The 21,130-nt window shown below is 44.8% G+C and overlaps 1 protein-coding gene across 2 annotated transcripts in view; it reads left to right on the top strand.

Moving 5' to 3' along the window:
• Window positions 1-21,130, top strand: part of nt5dc3 (5'-nucleotidase domain containing 3) — a 76,500-nt gene that overhangs the window by 27,718 nt on the left and 27,652 nt on the right. For both annotated transcript variants that reach the window (XM_072268165.1, XM_072268166.1), the window contains 2 exons: window positions 16,101-16,175; window positions 19,190-19,245. In XM_072268165.1, the coding sequence (XP_072124266.1) occupies window positions 16,101-16,175; window positions 19,190-19,245 (131 nt within the window). The remainder of the gene's footprint in view (window positions 1-16,100; window positions 16,176-19,189; window positions 19,246-21,130) is intronic.

The following is a 21,130-nucleotide window of genomic DNA, read 5'->3' as shown; positions in this document are numbered from 1 at the left end:
AGGAAGAAGCTGGAAGGTGATAGGTGGATGAGGTAAAGAGCTGAAGAAGGAGGAATCTGATGGGAAAAGATAGTGGACCAAGGGAGAAGGGGAAGGAGGAGGGAAACTAGAGGGAGGTGAGGAGAGAAAGGGTGAGAGGGAAGACAGAAAGGGGAATGGAAAAAGAGAGAAGGGAAAGAGAGCAAAATTACGAGAAATTAGAGAAAATGATGTTTATGCCATCAGTTTGGAGGCTACCCAGACAGAATAAGAGGTGTTACTCTTCTGTGTGTCCTCATCATTGCAGTAGAGGGAACTATGGACCAAGGGCATATATTTCCCTTGGCTCAGTACGTTTGTGATTTGTACCCACACTGTGCACGAAGTCCAGTGGCTGAGAGACCAGGATATGTTCTCCAACTCGTTTTGGACTTGCGTGTTGCTACGATGGGTGAGCTGGCCTCTGAGCACCTCAACAGCAGTTTTTTGTTGAACTGTGGGCACAAAATTAAACCCCACGTCAGTGGCTGCATGAGGATGATAAACCTGGTTCAGGTCAAAGTCCACCTGTATCCAAATTATTGGCTGTGGAGAGCTGTTGTTTAGGTGGGGCAACATTTCTAATGTGGTCACGTGATGACATGAGAGTTCTGGGTTCATATTTGCCAACAAAATTCACTTATTACTGATTCGTGTTTTTGTAATAACAGAGAGGTGAGCAGGTTAGATTGCAATAGGCAGGTGAGCAGGTTAGATTGCAATGGACAGGTGAGCAGGTTAGATTACTACAGACAGGTGAGCAGGTTAGATTGCAATGGACAGGTGAGCAGGTTATCTGCTAAAGATATCAAATCATCATTGTTTAATGTTAAAGACCTAGAACAAACTTTAACTTAATTATCTGTGTAGCTTAGAGGTGGCTGGGCTTGGGTGGAAATGCCAGCAGTGGTAAAGACCATAAGATATAGGAGAAGAACTATCCATTTGACTCATCATGTCTGCTCTGCCATACAGTCATGGCTAACTTTATAACGCCATTCTGCTGCCTTCTCCCCATAACACTTACGTCCTTACCAATCAAAAACTTATCAATCTGCCTTAAATACACCAGGCTACAATTCGGCAGATTCGCCCTCTCCAGCTGAAGAAACTCCTCCTCATCTCTGTTGTGAAAAGGTGTTCCTTTATTAAAGATTAGCTTTATTTGTTACATGTACATTGCATTTCACTGTACATGTCATCGCTTGCGAAATATCAAATCAGAAACATTTGTGTCACCATGCTTCAACTATCTCTAAAGGGTGCATCTGTGGAATGTGTGAGGAAACCAGAGCAAACCCATTTGATCACAGAAAGAACGTACTAAACTCCTTTTGGGCAGCGGTGGGATTGAAACCTGATCATTGATCGGTGGCACTGTAAAGCGAAGTCCTCACCGCTGCTTTACCGTGCCACCAGACCCTTACTCTGAGGTGTGTTCTTGCAATAGCTTCTTCTGTTAACAAAACGTCACACAACAGTGAACTCCATTAAAGGTCCTCCAATGGAATTTGGAATGCAAGATCTTAATACTCTAGATTGGTACTTTACAGCGAATTGGAAATCTGTGCGTTGTTCCCTTTTAGAGAAATAGAACACTACAGCACAGACACAGACCATTTGACTCATCTAGTCCATGCTAAACTGCCTACTCTCATCAACCTGTGCCCAGACCATAGCCCTCCATACCCCTCCCATCCATGTACCTATCCAAATTTCTCTCAGATGTTGAAATTGACCCCACGTCCACCACTTGCGCTGGTGGCTCAGTCCACACTCTGTACCATCTTCTGAGTGAAGACGTTCCCCCTCACGTTAAACATTTCACCCAAACCCATGACCTCTTATTGTAGTCTCACCCAACCTCAGTGGAAAAAGCCTGTTTGCAATATACCCCTCATAATTTTGTATACCTCTATCAAATCTCCCTCAGTCTTCTATGTTCTAGGGAATAAAAGTCCTACCCCATTCAACTTTTCCCTATAATTCAATTCCTCAAGTCCCAGCAACATCCTTGTAAATTTTCTCTGCACTCTTTCAATCCTGTAGGTATTTTTCCTGTAGGCAGATGACCAAAACTGCACAGATCCTCCAAATTAAACATCACCAATATCTTATACAATTTCAATATAGCATCCCAACTCCTGGTACTCAATACATTGGCACATTGGCCTTCATGGGATCCGGGGAAGTTTGGCCAGGTGGATTCAGAATCGGTTTGCCTGCAGAAGGCCGAGGGTTGTGGTGGAGGGAGTACATTCAAATTGGAGGATTGTGACTAGTGGTGTCCCACAAGAATCTGTTCTGGGACCTCTACTTTTTGCAATTTTTATTAACGACCTGGTTGTGGGGGTAGAAGGCTGGGTTGGCAAGATTGCAGACGACGCAAAGGTTGGTGGTGTTGTAGATAGTGTAGAGGATTGTCGAAGATTGCAGAGAAACATTGATAGATTGATAGGATGCAGAAGTGGGCTGAGAAGTGACAGATGGAGTTCAACCTGGAGAAGTGTGAGGTGGTACACTTTGGAAGGACAAAATCCAAGGCAGAGTACTAAGTAAATGGCAGGATACTTGGTAGTGTGGAGGAGCAGAGGGATCTCGGGGTACATGTCCACAGATCCCTGAAAGTTGCCTCACAGGTGGATAGGGTAATTAAGAAAGCTTATGGGGTGTTAGCATTCATAAGTCGAAGGATAGAGTTTAAGAGTCACGATGTAATGATGCAGCTCTATAAAACTCTGGTTAGGCCACACTTGGAGTTTTTAGCCCATTTTCTCAGCTGGATCAGAGCCTGTTGCAAGCTTCCTTGCTGTCCACTGCACCCTAGTAATAGTATTATCTGCAAGTTTGCTGATTCAGTATACCACATGGTCATTCAGATCGTTGATATGGGTGACAAACAGGCATAGCACCAAACCCTGCGGCACAACACTAGTCACAGGCCTTCAGTCAGAGAGGCAATTATCTACATCCACTCTGGCTTCTTCCGCGAACCAAATGTCGAAACAAATTTACTACCTTATCTTGAATGCCGAGCGAATGAACCTTCTTGACCAACCTCCCATGCGGGACCTTGTCAAAGGCCTTGCTAAAGTCCGTGCCTTCATCAACTTTCCTGGGAACTTACTCGAAAAACTCTTAAGATTGCACGGTAGTTTGTGTCTAACCAGAAAGCCATGTTGACTATCCCTAATGAGTCTCAATCTATCCAAATACTTAGATATTTGGTCCCTGAGAACACCTTCCAATAAATTTCCCACAACTGATGTTAGGCTCATCAGTCTATTATTTCTTGGCTTATTCTTAGAGCATTTCTTAATCAATGAAGCAACATTACTTATTTTGGCACCTCTCCTGTGGCTAAGAATGTTTTAAATGTTTCTTTCAAGGTCCCTGCAATTTTTGCACTAGTCCCCACAGGATCCAAGGGAACGCCTTGTCAGGCCCTGGGGATTTATCCACCCTAATTCATCTCAAGGCTGGGGACACCTCCTCCTCTGTAATCCGACAGACCTCGCTGCTGCTTTGCCTCACTTCTATAGACTCTGTGTCCATCTCCCAGGTAAATACAAATGCAGAAAATACACTTAAGATCTCTCCCACCTCTTTCGGCTCCATGCATAATTACCACTCTGATCTTCCAGAGGACCTATTTTGTCCCTCGCATTTCTTATACTCCATCAAAACCTCATTTGTTCCTACCTGCTATGCACCTCATTTCTTTCCCTAGCCAGGGCCTCAATATCCCTTGGGTTCCCTAAACTTGTCATCCTTGCCCTTTACTTTGACAGGAACATACAAATTCTGTACTCTCAAAATTTTACTTTTGAAGGCCTCCCATTTACAAAGTACACCTTTGCTGGAAAGGAACCTGTCCTAATCCACACTTAGCAGGTCCTTTCTGAAAGCATTAAAATTAGCCTTTCTCCAATTTAGAATCTCAACCCATGGACCAGACCTGGCCCTTCTCATAATTACCTTGAAACTAATAGCATTATGATCACTAGATGCAAAGTGTTCCCCTACGCAAACTTCTGTCACCTGCCCTCTTTCCTTCCCTAATAGGGAGTCGAGCATTGTACACTCTTTCACTGGGACTTCTGTATACCAATTTAAGGAAATTTTCCTGAACACATTTGACAAACTCTTTCCCATCCAGCACTGCTATGCTGTGGGAGTCCAGTCAATGTGTGGAAAGATGTAATCACCTATCACAACCTTATGTCTGTGATCTCTACAGATTTGCTCCTCTAAATCCTGTGGACTGTTGGGTAGTCTATAATATAGCCCCATTAATGTGGTGGTTGTGATTTTCTACTTCAAAGCATTAAACTAATTCAAATGAAGATGGGAGTCTGGGAATGCAGTTTAACTTTAACTTTGCTTTAATCGAGACCTGCATGTATTGTGCCTGCATGTTGTGTGCTGGGGCAGCAGGCTGAGGGTAGCAGACACCAACAGAATCAACAAACTCATTCGTAAGGCCAGTGATGTTGTGGGGATGGAACTAGACTCTCTGACGGTGGTGTCTGAAAAGAGGACGCTGTCCAAGTTGCATGCCATCTTGGACAATGTCTCCCATCCACTACATAATGTACTGGTTGGGCACAGGAGTACATTCAGCCAGAGACTCATTCCACCAAGATGCAACACAGAGCGTCATAGGAAGTCATTCTTGCCTTTGGCCATCAAACTTTACAATTCCTCCCTTGGAGGGTCAGACACCCTGAGCCAATGAGCTGGTCCTGGACTTATTTCCTTGCATAATTTTACATATTACTATTTAACTATTTATGATTTTATTACTATTTATTATTTATGGTGCAACTAACGAAAACCAATTTCCCCCAGGATCAATAAAGTATGACTATGACTATGTATCACATGGTAGTGTGATGATGTATGCAATTAACTAATTTATACATGTAACCTGTAATTAATTAAACAAGAATCACACGTCACCAGATTACTCATATTATTGAAATAATAAATACATTCACTCCTCCCTGCTTAGCTATAAAATCCAACTCAATGCATCAAACTATATGCACAATATACGATAAAATGTAACTACTATATACAGACATCCACAGCATAGCATATTTTAAATTGTCTCATTCAGGTTTAAAGATTTGATCGCTGTGGAGGATTTCTTACTCATGGGATAACTTCCTTCCTGACAAAGAAAGTTACTAGGCTTGGCAGGTGAAACTCGTGGCTGTGAAAGATTCTTGGGGTCTGAGACCTCCTCTATGGTCATTGAAGGAGTTGTCACTGAAACTTCAGCAAATGGTTCTGAAAGTGGTAGCCAAGTGCTTCCTACCAAGGGGTAAGCTGTGCTTCCTTTTTCTAGTTTGTGCACCTTGATCTTGGGAAGTTCACTGGAGTATTCTCTTATTAATCCTTTCGTTGCTCCCTTTATGATCTGATCTCTCCTCTTTGTTTCCTCATCCACAATATCCTCTGATGAATCCTTAGTTTTTGTATTTCCATTGACTCCTTTCTTTTTGGTCTCCCGTTCATCCAGTTGGGCTTTGGTGTTTGCATCTACTTTTATGAGCAGATCTTTGTCTCCCACATGAAGTTCATGCAGTAACCTTACTGCATGTAGAGTAGATTCTGGTTCTTTATATTCACAAAAGCTGAAGGCTTGCAGCTCCCCTGAAGCTCCTTGAACTCTCTTCCAGCTTAAAGCCAACCTACGTTTCATAAGTAACTGCCTGATTAACACATCAGAAGCTTTCTCAGATTTGTTGCCTACAAATACTGTTGGACCAGTGCTTTCGTCACTTTCACGTTTCCTCTGAGTAGCATGGTTGATTTTTGATCCAGTATCCTTTCCAACCAGAGGTGCAGACCTGTTTGCCCTCTGTTGGGCAATAGTTCATGGTGTACAGCATGGAGACAGTTGTGGCATCATCCAGTACCCTTCTTAATTTGTTTTCAGTTGGCTTCATGGCATGCAATGATGTGGCATGTAAATGGTGACTGGATTTCCAATCAAGTTGTAGTTGTTTCAGCCAATCATGCCCCACAATGCTGGCCCTCCTATATTTACCACAGACAAACTCAATGTGGCTTGTTGGTTGGATTTCACTTTAACGAATGTTATTCCCACAGGAGGTATCATTTCTCCAGTATAACACCTTCCGACCCTATGTCACCTCTTTCCAATTATTTGATTTCATTTTTTACCAACAGAACCACACCACCCCTCTGCCTTCCTGCCTTTCCTTTCGATACAATGTGTATCCTTGAATATTAAGCTCCCAGCTATAACCTAACGCGCACACAACCTCTTCAATTCAACCACATATGCTGAAATAGGCTCCCCTTTCTTTTGATTCCGCCTATGAAACCTAAAACGTTCTGCAGTCAACAATGGCTTTGGTTTTAAGTGTTCCTGCATTATTTTTACAATAGTAGCAAAGCTCATTTCTGCTGGTTTGGTTGGAGTAATCAAACCTCGAAGCAAAATGTATGCCTTTAAACATAATTCACTTAACAAAGTTGGCATTCGCTTTTCATTGGCTATTTCATTTGCTTCAGAATACTGTTCCAATAGTTCAGTATTCATAAGCCAATTACCTGCTGTGAAATCAAACTTGTCAATCTTTCCGATGTAGCCAGATATTTCTGATTTTGTTAATGATTGTTATCACCTGGTACTCACTCTTTATGAACCTTGTGCCTACTGGCTTAGAAAAAAATTCCTTTGTGTCTTCCCTTCCAAAGGCTGTCTCCCCATGTGCTGGGCTACACTAAACTGTTTCGATATTGCTTACGCTGCGTTTTATTTTATTTCCAACATCTCACTCACTTTAACAGCTTGGTAGCCCTATCAGGTTCATTTTAAAAATAGCTTGTCGCCAGTAATATGCCTTGTAACTTCAAATGTTAAACTGATTCAAATGAAGATGGGAGTCCGGGAATGCAGACTTAACTTCAACTTTGCTTTTAAGCCTGCATGTATCACGTGGTAGAGCAATGGCGTATGCAATTAACGTATTCATACACATAACCTGTAATTATTTAAACAAACAAGAATGATTAATTAAATAATATCTATACAAGATTTCTCAAATATTATGGAAATATTAAATAAACAACAGTGGCCATACCTTTCTTATTCCTCATTTCTGCCCATAAAGCCTCACTAAGTGAGCTCATCAGTCTGTTCTGACTGAGCACAGCCATGACATTTTCTCTGACTAGTAATACCACCCCTGCCCCTTTAATCCCTCCTACTCTGTCACATCTAAAACAATGGAATACTGGAGCACTGAGCTGCCAGTCCTACCCCTTCTGCAACCAAGTCTCACTAATGGCTACAGTATCATAATTCCATGTGTTGATCCATACCCCAAGCTCATCTGCCTTTCCTATGATATTCTTTGCATTGGTATAGACACAGCTCAGAACATTAGTTCCACCGTGCTTAACCTTTTGATTCCTGACTTTGTATGTAGGCTTAATGACATCTTTCTCCAAAATCTCTCCACCATTTGTTCTGGCACCTTGGTTTCCCTCTGCCTACAACCTTTGTTTAAACATCCCCTGTGAAGCACTAGCAAACCTTCCCACTAGGATGCTAATCCCCCTGCAGTTGGCTTTCAAGTTGTCCCTTCTGTACAGGTCCCGCCATCCCTGGAAGAGAGTCCAATGATCCAAAAATCTGAAGCCCTCCCTCCAGCACCAACTCCTAGCTATGTATTAAACTGTATGATCTTCCTATTTCTGGCCTCGCTAGCACATGGCATGGGTAGTAATCCTGACATCACAACTTTGGATGTTGTGTCCTTTAACTTAGCACCCAATTCCTGGAACTCACTCTGCAGGACCTCGTCACCCTCCTTCCCATTTTGTTGGTCCCAACATGGACTACAACCTATAGCTACTCATCCTCCCACTTGAGAGTGCCTTGGACTCTGACCCTGGCACCCAGGAAGCAAGAAACCATCTGGGAATCTCGTTCTTGTGCATAGGACCTCCTTTCTGTTCCCCTATCCAATGAATCCCCTATCACTGCAGCCTTCCTCTTCTTTCCCTTTCCCCTCTGAGCCACAGAGCCAGACTCACTGACCACGACCACTGTGGTTTCCTCTTCTCTTTCACCTTCCCAGCAGTATCCAGAGCGGTGTACCTGTTGTCGAGGGGGATAGCCACAGGGCTACTCTGCACTGGCTGTCTATTCCACTTTCCCCTTCCTGTCGGTCACCCAGTTACCTGTGTCCTGCACTTTGGGTGTAACTACCTCCTGGTATAGACCGTCCACAAATCCCACAGCCTCCCACAGTTCATCCAGTTTCAGCTCCAACTCCTTAACTCAGTCTCTTAGAAGCTGAAGCTAGATGCATTTCTTGCATCAGGGACCCTGGAGGTCTCCTTGCCTTCCCACATCCCACAAGAGGAACATTCCAGTATCCTGTTTGGCATCCCCACTGCTCTAATTGTGCAAAAAGAAAGTATAAATAAATAAAAATCTACTTACGGCTTGCACCTCTCCTCACTAAAGTGACAACTGCCGAATCCAACTCTGGTCCACTCCCACGATGGCTCACTACTTTTTATTGGTCCATGCCAAGTGCCTAATTATGCATGATCCGGTGTCTCCTTGGGAACTGTGGTGCGCACAATGTTCCCACTTGGTTTTTTAAATCTCTCTCTCCCTCTATACAAACTGGTGTCTCCTCGGGACTGTGGTGCTCAAAGTCAGCAAAATTTTACAGCTGTACTATACAGATGAGGAGAGAAGTTGAAATGCAGCTTCAAGAAAAGGAATACATCAAATTAAATAATAAATGAAATTCAATGCATTTAAATGGTAATGTGTTCGTTGTGTTATTGGGCTGATTTAAGATTCAATATTGTTTGTTTGTCAGTCATCAGCCCACAAATACAGTACAAAGAACAAAATGATTGTTATTCCAGATCTGATGCAGCTTAAAAAAACACAATAACCATAAAGAACATAATATGAAAACACAATAACTATAAAGACTGGCAGGCACTCTGTGAGCCACATGGAGAGGATATTGATGGGCTCACAGAATGCATCACTGATTACATCAACTTCTGTGTGGACTGCAGTGTTCCGACAAGAACTGTCCGTTGTTATTTAAATAACAAGCTATGGGTAACAAAGGTCATTAAGGACATCCTGAACGCTAAAAAGAGGGTCTTTAGAGATAGAAATAGGGAGGAGCTGAGGGACCTGAAAGCCAGGATCGGGGAGGCTAAAGACAGGTATAGGAGGAAGCTTGAGCGGAAACTCCAGCAGAACATGAGAGAGATCTGGAGTGGGATGAGGACCATCACTGGGTTCCAGCAAACTAATGACAGAGGAGCTGAAGGCAGTGTGGACAGGGCCAACGAACTTAACCTGTTCTTTAACAGATTTGACATTGTGGCCCCTGCCCATCCCCCACATGAGCCATCTGTTGTCGGCCCCCAACCAACACATATTCCACTCTCCCCTCCTACCCCTCCTCACAGTCCCCCACCCTGCTCTCATGACTATACCCCTTCCCCACATGAAACCACCACGGTGGGCTTCACAGCTGAACAGGTGAGAAGACAGTTGAAACGTCTCAACCCAAGCAAGGCTGCAGGACCGGATGGTGTCAGTACCAGGGTGCTCAAAGCCTGTGCCCCTCAACTATGTGGAGTACTTCACCATGTCTTCAACCTGAACCTGAGTCTCCAGAGGGTTCCTGTGCTGTGGAAGACGTCTTGCCTTGTCCCTGTGCTGAAGACACCGCGCCCCAGTGGCCTCAATGACTACAGACCGGTGGCTTTGACCTCCCACATCATGAAGACCCTGGAGAGACTTGTTCTGGAGCTGCTCCGGCCTATGGTCAGGCCACACTTAGATCCCCTCCAGTTCACCTACCAGCCTCGACTAGGAGTTGAGGATGCCATCGTCTACCTGCTGAAACATGTCTGCGCCCACATGGACAAGCCAGCGAGCACTGTGAGGGGCATGTTTTTTGACTTCTCCAGTGCGTTCAACACCATCCACCCTGCTCTGCTAGGGGAGAAGCTGACAGCGATGCAGGTGGATGCTTCCCTGGTATCATGGATTCTTGATTACCTCACTGGCAGACCACAGTACGTGTGCTTGCAACACTGTGTGTCCGACAGAGTGATCAGGAGCACTGGGGCTCCACAGGGGACTGTCTTGTCTCCCTTTCTCTTCACTATTTACACCTCGGACTTCAACTACTGTACAGAGTTTGCCATCTTCAGAAGTTTTCTGATGACTCTGCCGTAGTTGGATGCATCAGCAAGGGAGATGAGGCTGAATACAGGGCTACGGTAGGAAACTTTGTCACATGGTGTGAGCAGAATTATCTGCAGCTTAATGTGAAAAAGGCTAAGAAGCTGGTGGTAGACCTGAGGAGAGCTAAGGTACCGGTGACCCCTGTTTCCATCCAGGGGGTCAGTATGGACATGGTGGAGGATTACAAATACCTGGGGATACGAATTGACAATAAACTGGACTGGTCAAAGAACACTGAGGCTGTCTACAAGAAGGGTCAGAGCTGTCTCTATTTCCTAAGGAGACCAAGGTCCTTTAACATCTGCCAGACGATGCTGAGGATGTTCTACGAGTCTGTGGTGGCCAGTGCTATCATCTTTGCTGTTGTGTGCTGGGGCAGCAAGCTGAGGGTAGCAGACACCAACAGAATCAACAAACTCATTGGTAAGGCCAGTGATGTTGTGGGGATGGAACTGGACTCTCTCACGGTGGTGTCTGAAAAGAGGATGCTGTCTAAGTCGCATGCCATCTTGGACAATGTCTCCCATCCACTACATAATGTACTGGGTGGGCACAGGTGTACATTCAGCCAGAGACTCATTCCTCCGAGATGCAACACAGAGCGTCATAGGAAGTCATTCCTGCCTGTGGCCATCAATCTTAACAACTCCTCCCTTGGAGGGTCAAACACCCTGAGCCAATAGGCTGGTCCTGGACTTATTTCCTGGCATAATTTACATATTACTATTTAATTATTTATGGTTTTATATTGATATATTTATACACTATTCTTGGTTGGGGCAATTGTAACGAAAATCAATTTCCCTTGGGATCAATATTATGGCTATGACTATGACTAAGAACATAATATGAAAACACAATGAATATACATATGAAAGCAATCCTATAATACAACGTACAAGTAACTGTTTTTTACATAGACCTGTTGTATGTACACAAAGTGACCCTTTGTGATATGTATGTACTGAGGATGATGAGTTGATTAATGAATGGAGGTGTTGATGAGCCTGATGGCTTGGGAAAAGTAATTGTTTTTGAGTCTAGTGGTGATAGATTAGAGGGATAGGTAAATATGGGTATAGACTAAGAACAATGATTAGCTAATGATCAATTACCTTATGAGTACCTTATGTTACTGTTGCAGGGCAAGTCAGAAAGAAACCCGACCCAGCAACAGGTGACGTACTAGACATTGTTCTCTGAAAATGCTAGGCAAAGGTTCAAATAAGGAATTATCTGGTCATGCAAAAGCATCTTGAGGTATAACTAAATATGGGAAGGACAGCGTAGGGGAAAGAACGCTCGAGAGAAAGGGGAAGGTGTCAACATAAGGAACTGATGTTGTATCCAGGCTAGCTTTGGCAGAAAATAATTATAACTAACCAATGATGATTTTAATCTAATAGTATATTAGCATATGATCGAAACTATTAACATGTGATCGAAACTATTCTAAAACTGTCCTAACTCGCGTAATTGTAAGATTTCCTGCGTACGTGATGATCAATGTAATAAATTGTGAAGAATTGTGATTCGGGGGAGAGTAGTGTCTGGATTGGCTCTTTGGGAGATCAGTCTGTGACTTCTCCCATAGCATGCTATGAATAAAGAGTAAAGTTTGATAAAGCATTGCTTGTTTTATTGTGTTCATGGTATTTGCGCTCTTGCATCGGGTCGATCCGCCTTGACAGTCGTCCTGGCATGGATGCTACGTAGCCTCCTCCATGATGGGAGTGGGACAAACAGACCATAAGCAGGGTGGGTGGGATCCTTCATGATGCTACTGGCCCTTTTTCTGGCACCTTTCTGTGTACATGTCCTTGATGGCAGGTGCACGGGTGTTGGTGGTGCATTGGCCAGTTTTGACGACCCGTTGTAGAGCCTTGCTGTCAGTCGCAGTGCAGTTTCTGTACCACACGGTCACACAGCATTTAGATGCTCTCCACTGCACATCTGTAGCAAGACATGAGTATTGATGTACATAGGCCAGCTCTCTTCGGCCTCCTCAGAAAGCAGAGGCATTGGTGAGCTTTCTTGACTGTGTAGAATGTGTTCTGGGACCATGAGAGGTTGTGCAAGATGTGCACTCCCAAGAGTATGAAACTGCTCACAGCTTCCACTGCTGTGCCGCTGATCCAGGTTTGAACACCGCCATGGCAGTCTGAGCATTCAAATTTGGCGTTAAAGGAAAAAGTTTCTAACAAAAGAAGCTCAGGATGCTTCAGAGTACTTCATAGTCGATGAAATTCCTTTGAATTATCATGTTGTAATGCGCGAAGTGAATAACTAGTTCATGCATTGCAACCTCCTTCCCTGCCTTTGCATTTCAGCTTGCTCTTCACCCTGTGTGGAACTACTGTGCTAGAAGAAAGAATTGAGCTTGAAATTAAATACAAAGAAAGTATTGCAGTTGCTGGAAATCTGCACCAAGAAGAAGTTGCTGGAAAATCTCAGCAGGTCAGCCAGCATCTGTGGAAAGAGAAACAACTTTGTCTGAAAGAAGGGATGCAGATGGGTAGATTTTGGAGTTACATAGAGGCCAGACCAGCTGAGGTGGAGGTAAGGTAAATGGATGGAGCGTAGGTAGAAGATTGGATGTGATCTTAACAAACGATGGAACAGGTTTGATGGCTTGCCAACGACCTGGGTTCAATTCCCACCACTGTCTGTAAGGAGTTTGTATGTTCTGGCTATGACCCTGTGGGTTTCCTCTGGGTGCCCTGGTTTCCTCCCACAGTCCAAAGACGTACTGGTTAGTTGGTTAATTAGCTACATGGGTGTAATTGGGTGGGTGGCGTGGACATGATGGATGAAAGGGACCTGTTGCCATGCTGTATTTTAAATAAAAACAAATAAAGTTAAATTCTGCTGGAATCTGAACTTGAATAGTCCATAGGGCCAGAAGACAAAGGAGCAGAATTAGGTCATTCAGCCCATCTGAAGGGTTGGATTCCCTCTGCAGGCTTCCCCCATCCTGCAACCCCCTCTGCTTGTCCAAAGCCCTCCCCACCATTGAGCACATCTATAAGGAGTGCTGCCCCAAGAAGTAGCATCTATCATCAATGACCCACCAAGCATGTTCTCTTCTTGCTCCTACCATTGGCTACAGAAGCCATAGTTCCCACACCACCAGGTTCAGGGACAGTTAGTAACCTTCAGCCATCAGGCACCTGAGCCAGTGTGGATAACTTAGCTCACCTCAACTCTGAACTGGTTCCACGACCTACAGGCTCACTTCCAAGGATGCTACGACTCAGATGAGTCGAGTAAGTATTTTGTGTCAGTCTTTACTTTGGAAGACACTAGCATCATGCCAGAAATTTGGGAGTGTTGGGCGGGGGGGGGCGGGGGCGGTGGGCGCAGGAATGTAGTCATTATTACTAAAGCTGAAGATAGACAAGTCACCTGGACCAGATGGACTACATCCTGGGTTCTGAAAGAGGTAGCTGAAGAGATTGTGGAGGCATTAATAAAATAGGCCGATTCATCAGATTGATCATATTGGCAATGAATATGAATAATTGCCATCACAGACAAAGCCTACTATTGAGTAGATCTACAAGGAGCACTGCCACAAGAAAGCAGCATCCATTATCAAAGGCCCCCACCATCCAGGCCATGGAATCTTCTCACTACTACCATTGGGCAGGAGGTGGAGGAGATTGGGTTCCTCACTACCAGGCTCTTATTCTCAGTACTTCTTTTATTTGTTATCTTTTGCATGTTGGTTTTGTCAGTCTTTGTTAATGTGCAGATTTTGTAAATTTGATTGTATTTCTATATTTTTCCTGTAAATGCCTGCAAGAAAATGAATCTTAAGGTAGCATATGGTAACATATTTGTACTGAGCAGGTGAGAAGGGCTCTGGGGAAACACAGACATAGCAAAGCATTGGGACCGAATGGTGTGAACCCCAAGGTCCTGAAGGAGTGTGCTGAGCAGCTGTGTGGAGTTCTCCAGAGCATTTTCAATCAGGGTCTCAGCCTGGAAAGGGCCCCGACTGTGTGAAAACATCATGTGTGGTCCCAGTATCCAAGAAAGGCCAACTGAAAATCTTGAATGACTACCATCCAGTGGCCCTGACCTGATGCATCATGAAGACCCTGGAGAGGCTGATCCTGGCTCACCTCTGACCCCCGGTCAGATCAGCCCTCAATCCCCTGCAGATTGCCTACCAGGAGCACATTGGAGTTGACGATGCTGTCATCTACCTGCTGAACAGAGCCTACTCGCATCTGGATAAGCTGGGCAGCACTGTGAGGTTCATGTTTTATTGATTTTTCTTGTGCCTTCAATACCTACAGCCCTCACTGCTGGGGGAGAATTTCCATTCCATGCAGGCTGGCTCTTCCATTGCATCCTGGATAATGGACTACCTGACTGACAGACCACAGTTTGTGCGGCTTCAGAGCTGTGTGTCAGACATGGCTATAAGCAGCACTGGGGCCCCACAGGGGACTGTATTGGCTCCCTTCCTGTTTACCCTGTATACCTCAGACTTTAGATACAACACAGAGTCATGTCACCTGCAGAAATTCTCTGATGACTCAGCAATAGTTGGGTGTATAAAGGGAGGACGGGAGGATGAGTACAGGGCCCTGGTGGAGGACTTTGTCGAGTGGCGCAAGCTGAATCATCTGCAGTGGAATGTCAGTAAGATAAAGGAGATGGTGATGGACATTAGGAAGACTAAGCCTGCATTGCTCCCTGTTACTATCGATGGTGAGGATGTGGATGTGATGAGGACCTGGGGGCACATCTGAATGACAGACTTGAGTGGAGCACCAACACAGAGACTGTGTACAAGAGGGGGCAGAGTCGCCTCTACTTCCTGAGGAGACCGAGGTCCTTTGGAGTGTGCAGGCCTCTCCTTCACATCTTCTACCAGTCTGTTGTCACTATTACAATTTTCTATGCAGTGGTCTGCTGGGGCAATGGCATCAACATGGGTGATGCCAACAGGCTCAATAAACTGATTAGAAAGGCTGGCATGTTATAGGAATCAAACTGGGCGCACTGGAGGCTGTGATAGAACAAAGGACCCTCCCGAAAATTCTGATAATTCTGGACAATGTTTCTGACCCTCTGCATGTCACCTTGGCTGCACAGAGGAGCACTTACAGTAATAGACTGAGACAACTGCATTGCTTCAAAGAGCACTATATGAGGTCATTCTTGCCCTCGGCTATTAGGCTTTATGAGTCAACCTATAGTTGGAGAAATGATGACCTCCTCCTGTTAGACTGTTATTTGTTTAAGCTCTGATTAACTCTGTTTACCACACCCTGCTATCGCAGACACCCTGTGCAATGCTGTGCAATCCACTGTCACTTCTTATCTGGACGGTGTGAATGTGCACCCATTACTGTATAATATTAAGGTAGTTAGTTCTTGCACTACCATCTTATCAGTGTAAACTTGTGAATCTTGTACATCTTGTTTTTAAGGTAACTTATTTTTTATTCTTTCTTATTTCACATCTAATATTTGTATATCTGTGCACTTGTAATGCTACTGTGACATTGTAATTTTCCTGGGGATCAATAAAGTATCTAACTATCTTTGATAATAAATGTAACTTTGATCCTTACTCTGTACTGTTTGACAGACAACACAGCTTTTAAGTTGGCAGAGGAGATGTTGGTGAGGTTGAGCTGGGTTTAGTCATCATGTATAGAATGATAACGGCACAGAAGGAAGCCATTCGGCCCATCAGTCCGTGTTGGCTCTTTTCCTGGAGCAATCTCAGTGCAGGGTGAGATATTCCATGCTCTAATGGAATTGTCTCCTTTATCCCTAGTATCCAGAAGATCTGCGGAGCTATGATTATAATCCAAACTTTGTGATACGTGGACTTCACTATGACGTGCAAAAGGTTAGTGATTTGACTTTTTTTAAAACTTCTTTAAATTTTGTTCAGAGATGCAGCACAGTAACAGGCCTCTCTGGCCCAATGAGCCCACACTGTCCAATTACCCCCACGTGACTCATTCACCTACCAACTCGTACATCTTTGGAATGTGGGAGGGAACGGGAGCATCCGGCGGAAACCCACACAGTCCTGGGGAGAAGGTACAGACAGCGGTGGAATTGAACCCAAATCACTGGTGTTGTAAAAGCATTACGCTAACTACTGTGCTGCCCTGCTATCCAAATTGTGTGGCTGACCGTTATCCACCTGTGTGACTGCTTCAGTACAGGACTAATTGGCAACCATGGCTTCTCCTTATAAAAGAATGACTTTAAAAGGTATAATGACTTTCAGTCACAAATGCAAGAGTATCTTCAGATGCTGGAAATCTTGAGCAATACACTCAAAATGCTGGAGGAACTCAGCAAGCCCAAAATGTTGTCACTTATCCCCCCTTCTCCCACCCACCCACCTTCCTCCTCACCTGACTTCACCTATCACCTGCCAGCTTGTACTCTTCCTCCTCCCCACAGCTACTTGTACTGACATTTACCTCCTTCCTTTCCAGCCCTGATGAAGGGTTTTGGCTTATTTTACTGTTTATTTTACCTGCCTTGGTGAAACACGTCAGAAACTGGGGGTGGAAGGGCACTTTATCAAATATCTGCACTCCGTCCACCCAAAACGCAACTTTCCTGTGGCCAAGCATTTTAATTCCAATTCCCATTCCCATTCTGCCATGTTGATTCATGCCTCCTCCTGTGCCACAATGAGGCCACCGTCAAGATGGAGGAGCAACACCTTATATTCTGTCTGTGTAGCCTCCAACCTAATGGCATGAATAGCAATGTCTCCTTCCAGTTTAAATAAAATTCCCTCCCCTTCCACTCTTCTATTCCCCACTCTGGCCTCTTACCTCATCCCCCCCTGCCTGTCACCTCCCCCTGGTGCCCTTCCTCCTTCTCTTTCTCCTATGTTCCACTCTCCTCTCCCATCAGATTCCTTCCTCTCCAGTCCTTTACCTTTCCCACCCACCTGGCTCCACCTATCACCTTCTAGCTCTCCTCCCTCCCCTCCACCTACTTTTTTACATCTTCCCCCTTCCTTTCCAGTCCCGAAGAAGAGTCTCGGCCTGAAATGTCAACTGTTCATTCCCCTTCATAGATGCTGCCTGACTTGCTGAGTATTTTGTTGCTTTGGATTTCCGGCATCTGCAGTATTTCTTGTACTTATTTCTCTCCCTGGTCCTACTGGCCTGTCAACTAGCAGGCATGTTGTTGCGAAAGGGAACTTTGGATGATCAGCTCTGTGTTAATTTTTCAGCACTATTATTTTTCTCAGTCCCGTTGTATGATCTTTGAAAGCTTTTTGTAGTCTGTCTATTGAGTCACACTATGAAACTTAATCTTGATTTCCCCTGCTTTGGCTCCATTCACTGTCAGCGACATTGTGCAGATAAGCTTTGCACCAGATTTCTGCTGCTCCCTGCATGTGTTCAAGGCTAAAAATAACTTGGGGGGGGGGGGTGGTGAGCTGCTGTTAGTGACTGAACGCTGAAGAGGGTAAAGTGGGAGTCCATCTTGATAGAGGATAGGACGGATGAGAGAAATTCCTTTACTCAGAGCTGTGATTCGTTGGAATCTTTATGCCTCAGAGATCTGCAGGTATTTATGTGGCTTTTAAAATATAGGAGCAGAATTAGGCTATTCGGCCTACCAAATCTGCTCTGCTATTCGATGATGGCTGATTTATTTTCCCTCTCAACTCAATCCTGCTGCCTTCTTGTTGTAACCTTTGATGACCTTTCTAATCAAGAACCTGCCAGCATTTAGGCTTCCTTGTAACTGGTTCACACACACTCCCCCAACCCTCTCTTTCCACTGCTCGACGCTCTGTTCTCCTGCTCTCCACTCTCTCCTCCATAGCTCCTCTCAGCCCAATGCTTCGCATCTCCCCTCCCTACCTCCTCAACCACCTTTCTGTATCCCCCCTCAGGCTATCTCTCTATACTCCCCCGCCCACCTTTCTCACAGACCACCTCTGTTCTTCCCCCACTGACCTTTGACCCCAGTCCACCCCTACATACAGTATTTCTCACCACCAATGTCACAACCTTGGTAGTGAATATTAAATGAATCAATGCATAAGGATACTAAGAGAAGGAATCAACTATAATCTTGTTGGAATGGGTTTATTATTGTCACATGTACTGAGATACAGTGAAAAGCTGGTCTTGCATACTGTTCATACAGATCAGGTCATTACGCAGTGCATTGAGGTAGAGCAAGGTAAAACAATAACAATGCAGAATAAAGTGTAACAGCTACAGAGGAAGTGCAGTGCAGGTAAACAATAAAATGAAAGATCTTAACAAATGGATTGTGAGGTTAGGAATCCAACGTATCGTACTAGGGAGCTATTTAGTAGTCTTATAACAGCGGCATATTAAATACTAGGGGTTCTTCAGATGCTGGAAATCCAGAGCAACACACATAAAATCTTGCATTTATGAACAGTCGACATTTCGGGCCAGGACTGGGAAGTGGGAGGGAGGGAGGGAGAAGGGATATATGAGAAACCAGGTGACGGGGGGGAGTTGGGCGGGTGGGCTTGGGAGAATGAAGTAAGAAGCTGGGAGGTGATAGGTGGAAAAGGTGAGGGGCTGAAGGAGGAGAATGGTGGACCATGTGAGAAAGAGAAGGAGGGGTATCAGGGGGAAGTGATGGGCATAGTTTACTGAAAGATGCACACTGGGGCAAGAGACTCTGCAGATGTTGGATAGCCATAGCAACGCGCACAAACTGCTGGAGCATCTATGGAGAGGAAGAAAGAGTCAACGTTTTGGGCCGAGACCCTTCGTCAGATTAGGCATATTAAATATTTCGCTAGTATGAATGGTGTAGCAAGTGGAAGAGGCTAAATAACTGACTTCATGCTTCTGTTTTTATATTGTCGTGTTCTTTCTGTTTTGGCTTCAGGGAATTGTGATGAAGATTGACGCCTTTCACTACATGCAGCTGGGAACCGTGTACAGGTGCTACTTTATAGAATGGTTATCTTGCTTAATCTCTCTGCCCAAGTGTGTCTGTGTCTCAAATTTTGTGAATATAAGTATCAAATTCAAGTTGGGTATTACAAGACTAAGGGCGGCCTGTAGCATTGTGGTTAGTGTAATGCTTTACAGTGCCAGCAATCGAGGTTTGATTCCCGCTGTTCTCTGTAAGCAGTTTGTACGTTCTCCCCATGACCATATGGATTTCCTCCAGGTGACCAGGTTTCCTCCACATTCCAGAGATTTACAGGTAAGGGTTAGTAAGTTGTGGGTGTGCAATGTTGGCATGGGAAGCGTGGCAACTCTTGCCCCTAGCACATCCTCGGACTGTTGACACAAAATCGTTCCGATGTGTGTTGACAAACTTCAAAGAACATTTATTATCGAAGTATATATACCATATACAACCTGAGATTCATCTTCTTGCAGACAGCCACAAAGGAAAGAAACACAATAAAATTCATGAAAAATCCCACACCACAAAGACGGCCAAACACCCAATGTGCGAGAAAAGAACAGATCATGCAAACAGAGTAACTAATACACACAGCATGGACCGCAGAGCTCCCAAAAGTGAATGCCTAGGCAGGGGCCAGTTCAGCGCTGAGGCAAGTGAGACTTCACGTCCTTGACTCTCAGCCTCATCGTCTTAATCTTAAATCTGGCTCGGTGCTTAACTTTCTTTCATTTCTTCCTCTTTGGCCTGGGCCCCTCAGCTTCAATCCGGCCCGCTGTTTAAATCCAGCTCACGGTTTCGATCCGGCCCCAAGCCTGCTTCAGCAATGGCCACCGTGGCTGCATCTGCATTGTTGAGAGTCCAGCTTGTTGAACGCTTCAGACTACTGCAAAAACGTCAAGTTGTACGAACGGTTCAAAAGCCAAAGGGAAATTACATGCTGCAGATTGCAGTGATCATACTCCAGAAAAAATTATACTTAATAGAATAGTTAATAGTTTGGCCTTAAAAATATTGCCATGTCTCAGGAGTGTGTGACCTGGTGGCCCAGGGGCCTGGACACAAGGTGCGAGCCGACGATCGACTGCAGTGCTTCTGTCCGATTGAGGCACGGTTGAAGTCGATGGAGGCGAGAGTGGAGTGTGGCCGTCTGCCTGTGTTTGACCGGCCTTCCTCTCCCTCTTGCTAGCTGCTGTCGGAGGAAAGTGCAGGAGTCTTGTGTTCCATGTTGCGAGGATTGATTGGCAAAGCTCGTGTCTGTGGACTTGTTCTGGGGGGCTTTAAGGTTCATGTTGCTTGTCTTTCTGGATTCAGGTTGCTCTATTTTTGCTGGTTTTGAGTTGTTTGATTGGGGCAATCGGTGTGGACTGAGGTGCCTCCGTGATTATTGACTCTGCGGCCTGCAGTTGGCCATCGGCGTGGAGCTGAGCTGAATAAACTGAATACTCTCGGTTTGATGTTTGGTTCACTTGCTTTTTGCCATTTGCACAATCTGTTATTTTCTCATGCCTTGGGTGTTTGATATTTTCTTCGAATGGGTTCTGTGCTGTTTCTGTGTTTCGTGGCTGCCTGTGGGAGGTCGAATCTCAGAGTTGTGTTCTGTAGACATACCTTGATAATAAATGTACTCTAAATCATTGAATCTGCAGTGTTTAACATAGACAAAGGGCAGATTTTGAGTATTACCTAGCTAGGTGGAAATATGGGTGAATTGAATCATATAACATGGAAGCAGACCTCTTGGCCCAATTTATCCATACCGACTGTTTCTCAGCGAGCTGGTCCCATCTGCCCGCGTGGGCGATAGAAGGCCCTTTGCCTTCTAAAGGAATGTAGATAGATTTGACAGTCAGAGGGCAGTCTTTGCCAAAATACCAGCTAGCTACCTAGTGGAGTTCTAGCCCTCTGCCT

The sequence above is a fragment of the Mobula birostris genome, chromosome 9, assembly GCF_030028105.1.
Source record: "Mobula birostris isolate sMobBir1 chromosome 9, sMobBir1.hap1, whole genome shotgun sequence".
NCBI lineage: Eukaryota > Metazoa > Chordata > Chondrichthyes > Myliobatiformes > Myliobatidae > Mobula > Mobula birostris.
The sequence above is the reverse complement of the archived record's forward strand: the minus strand, read 5'-3'. Positions and strand labels throughout refer to the sequence as shown.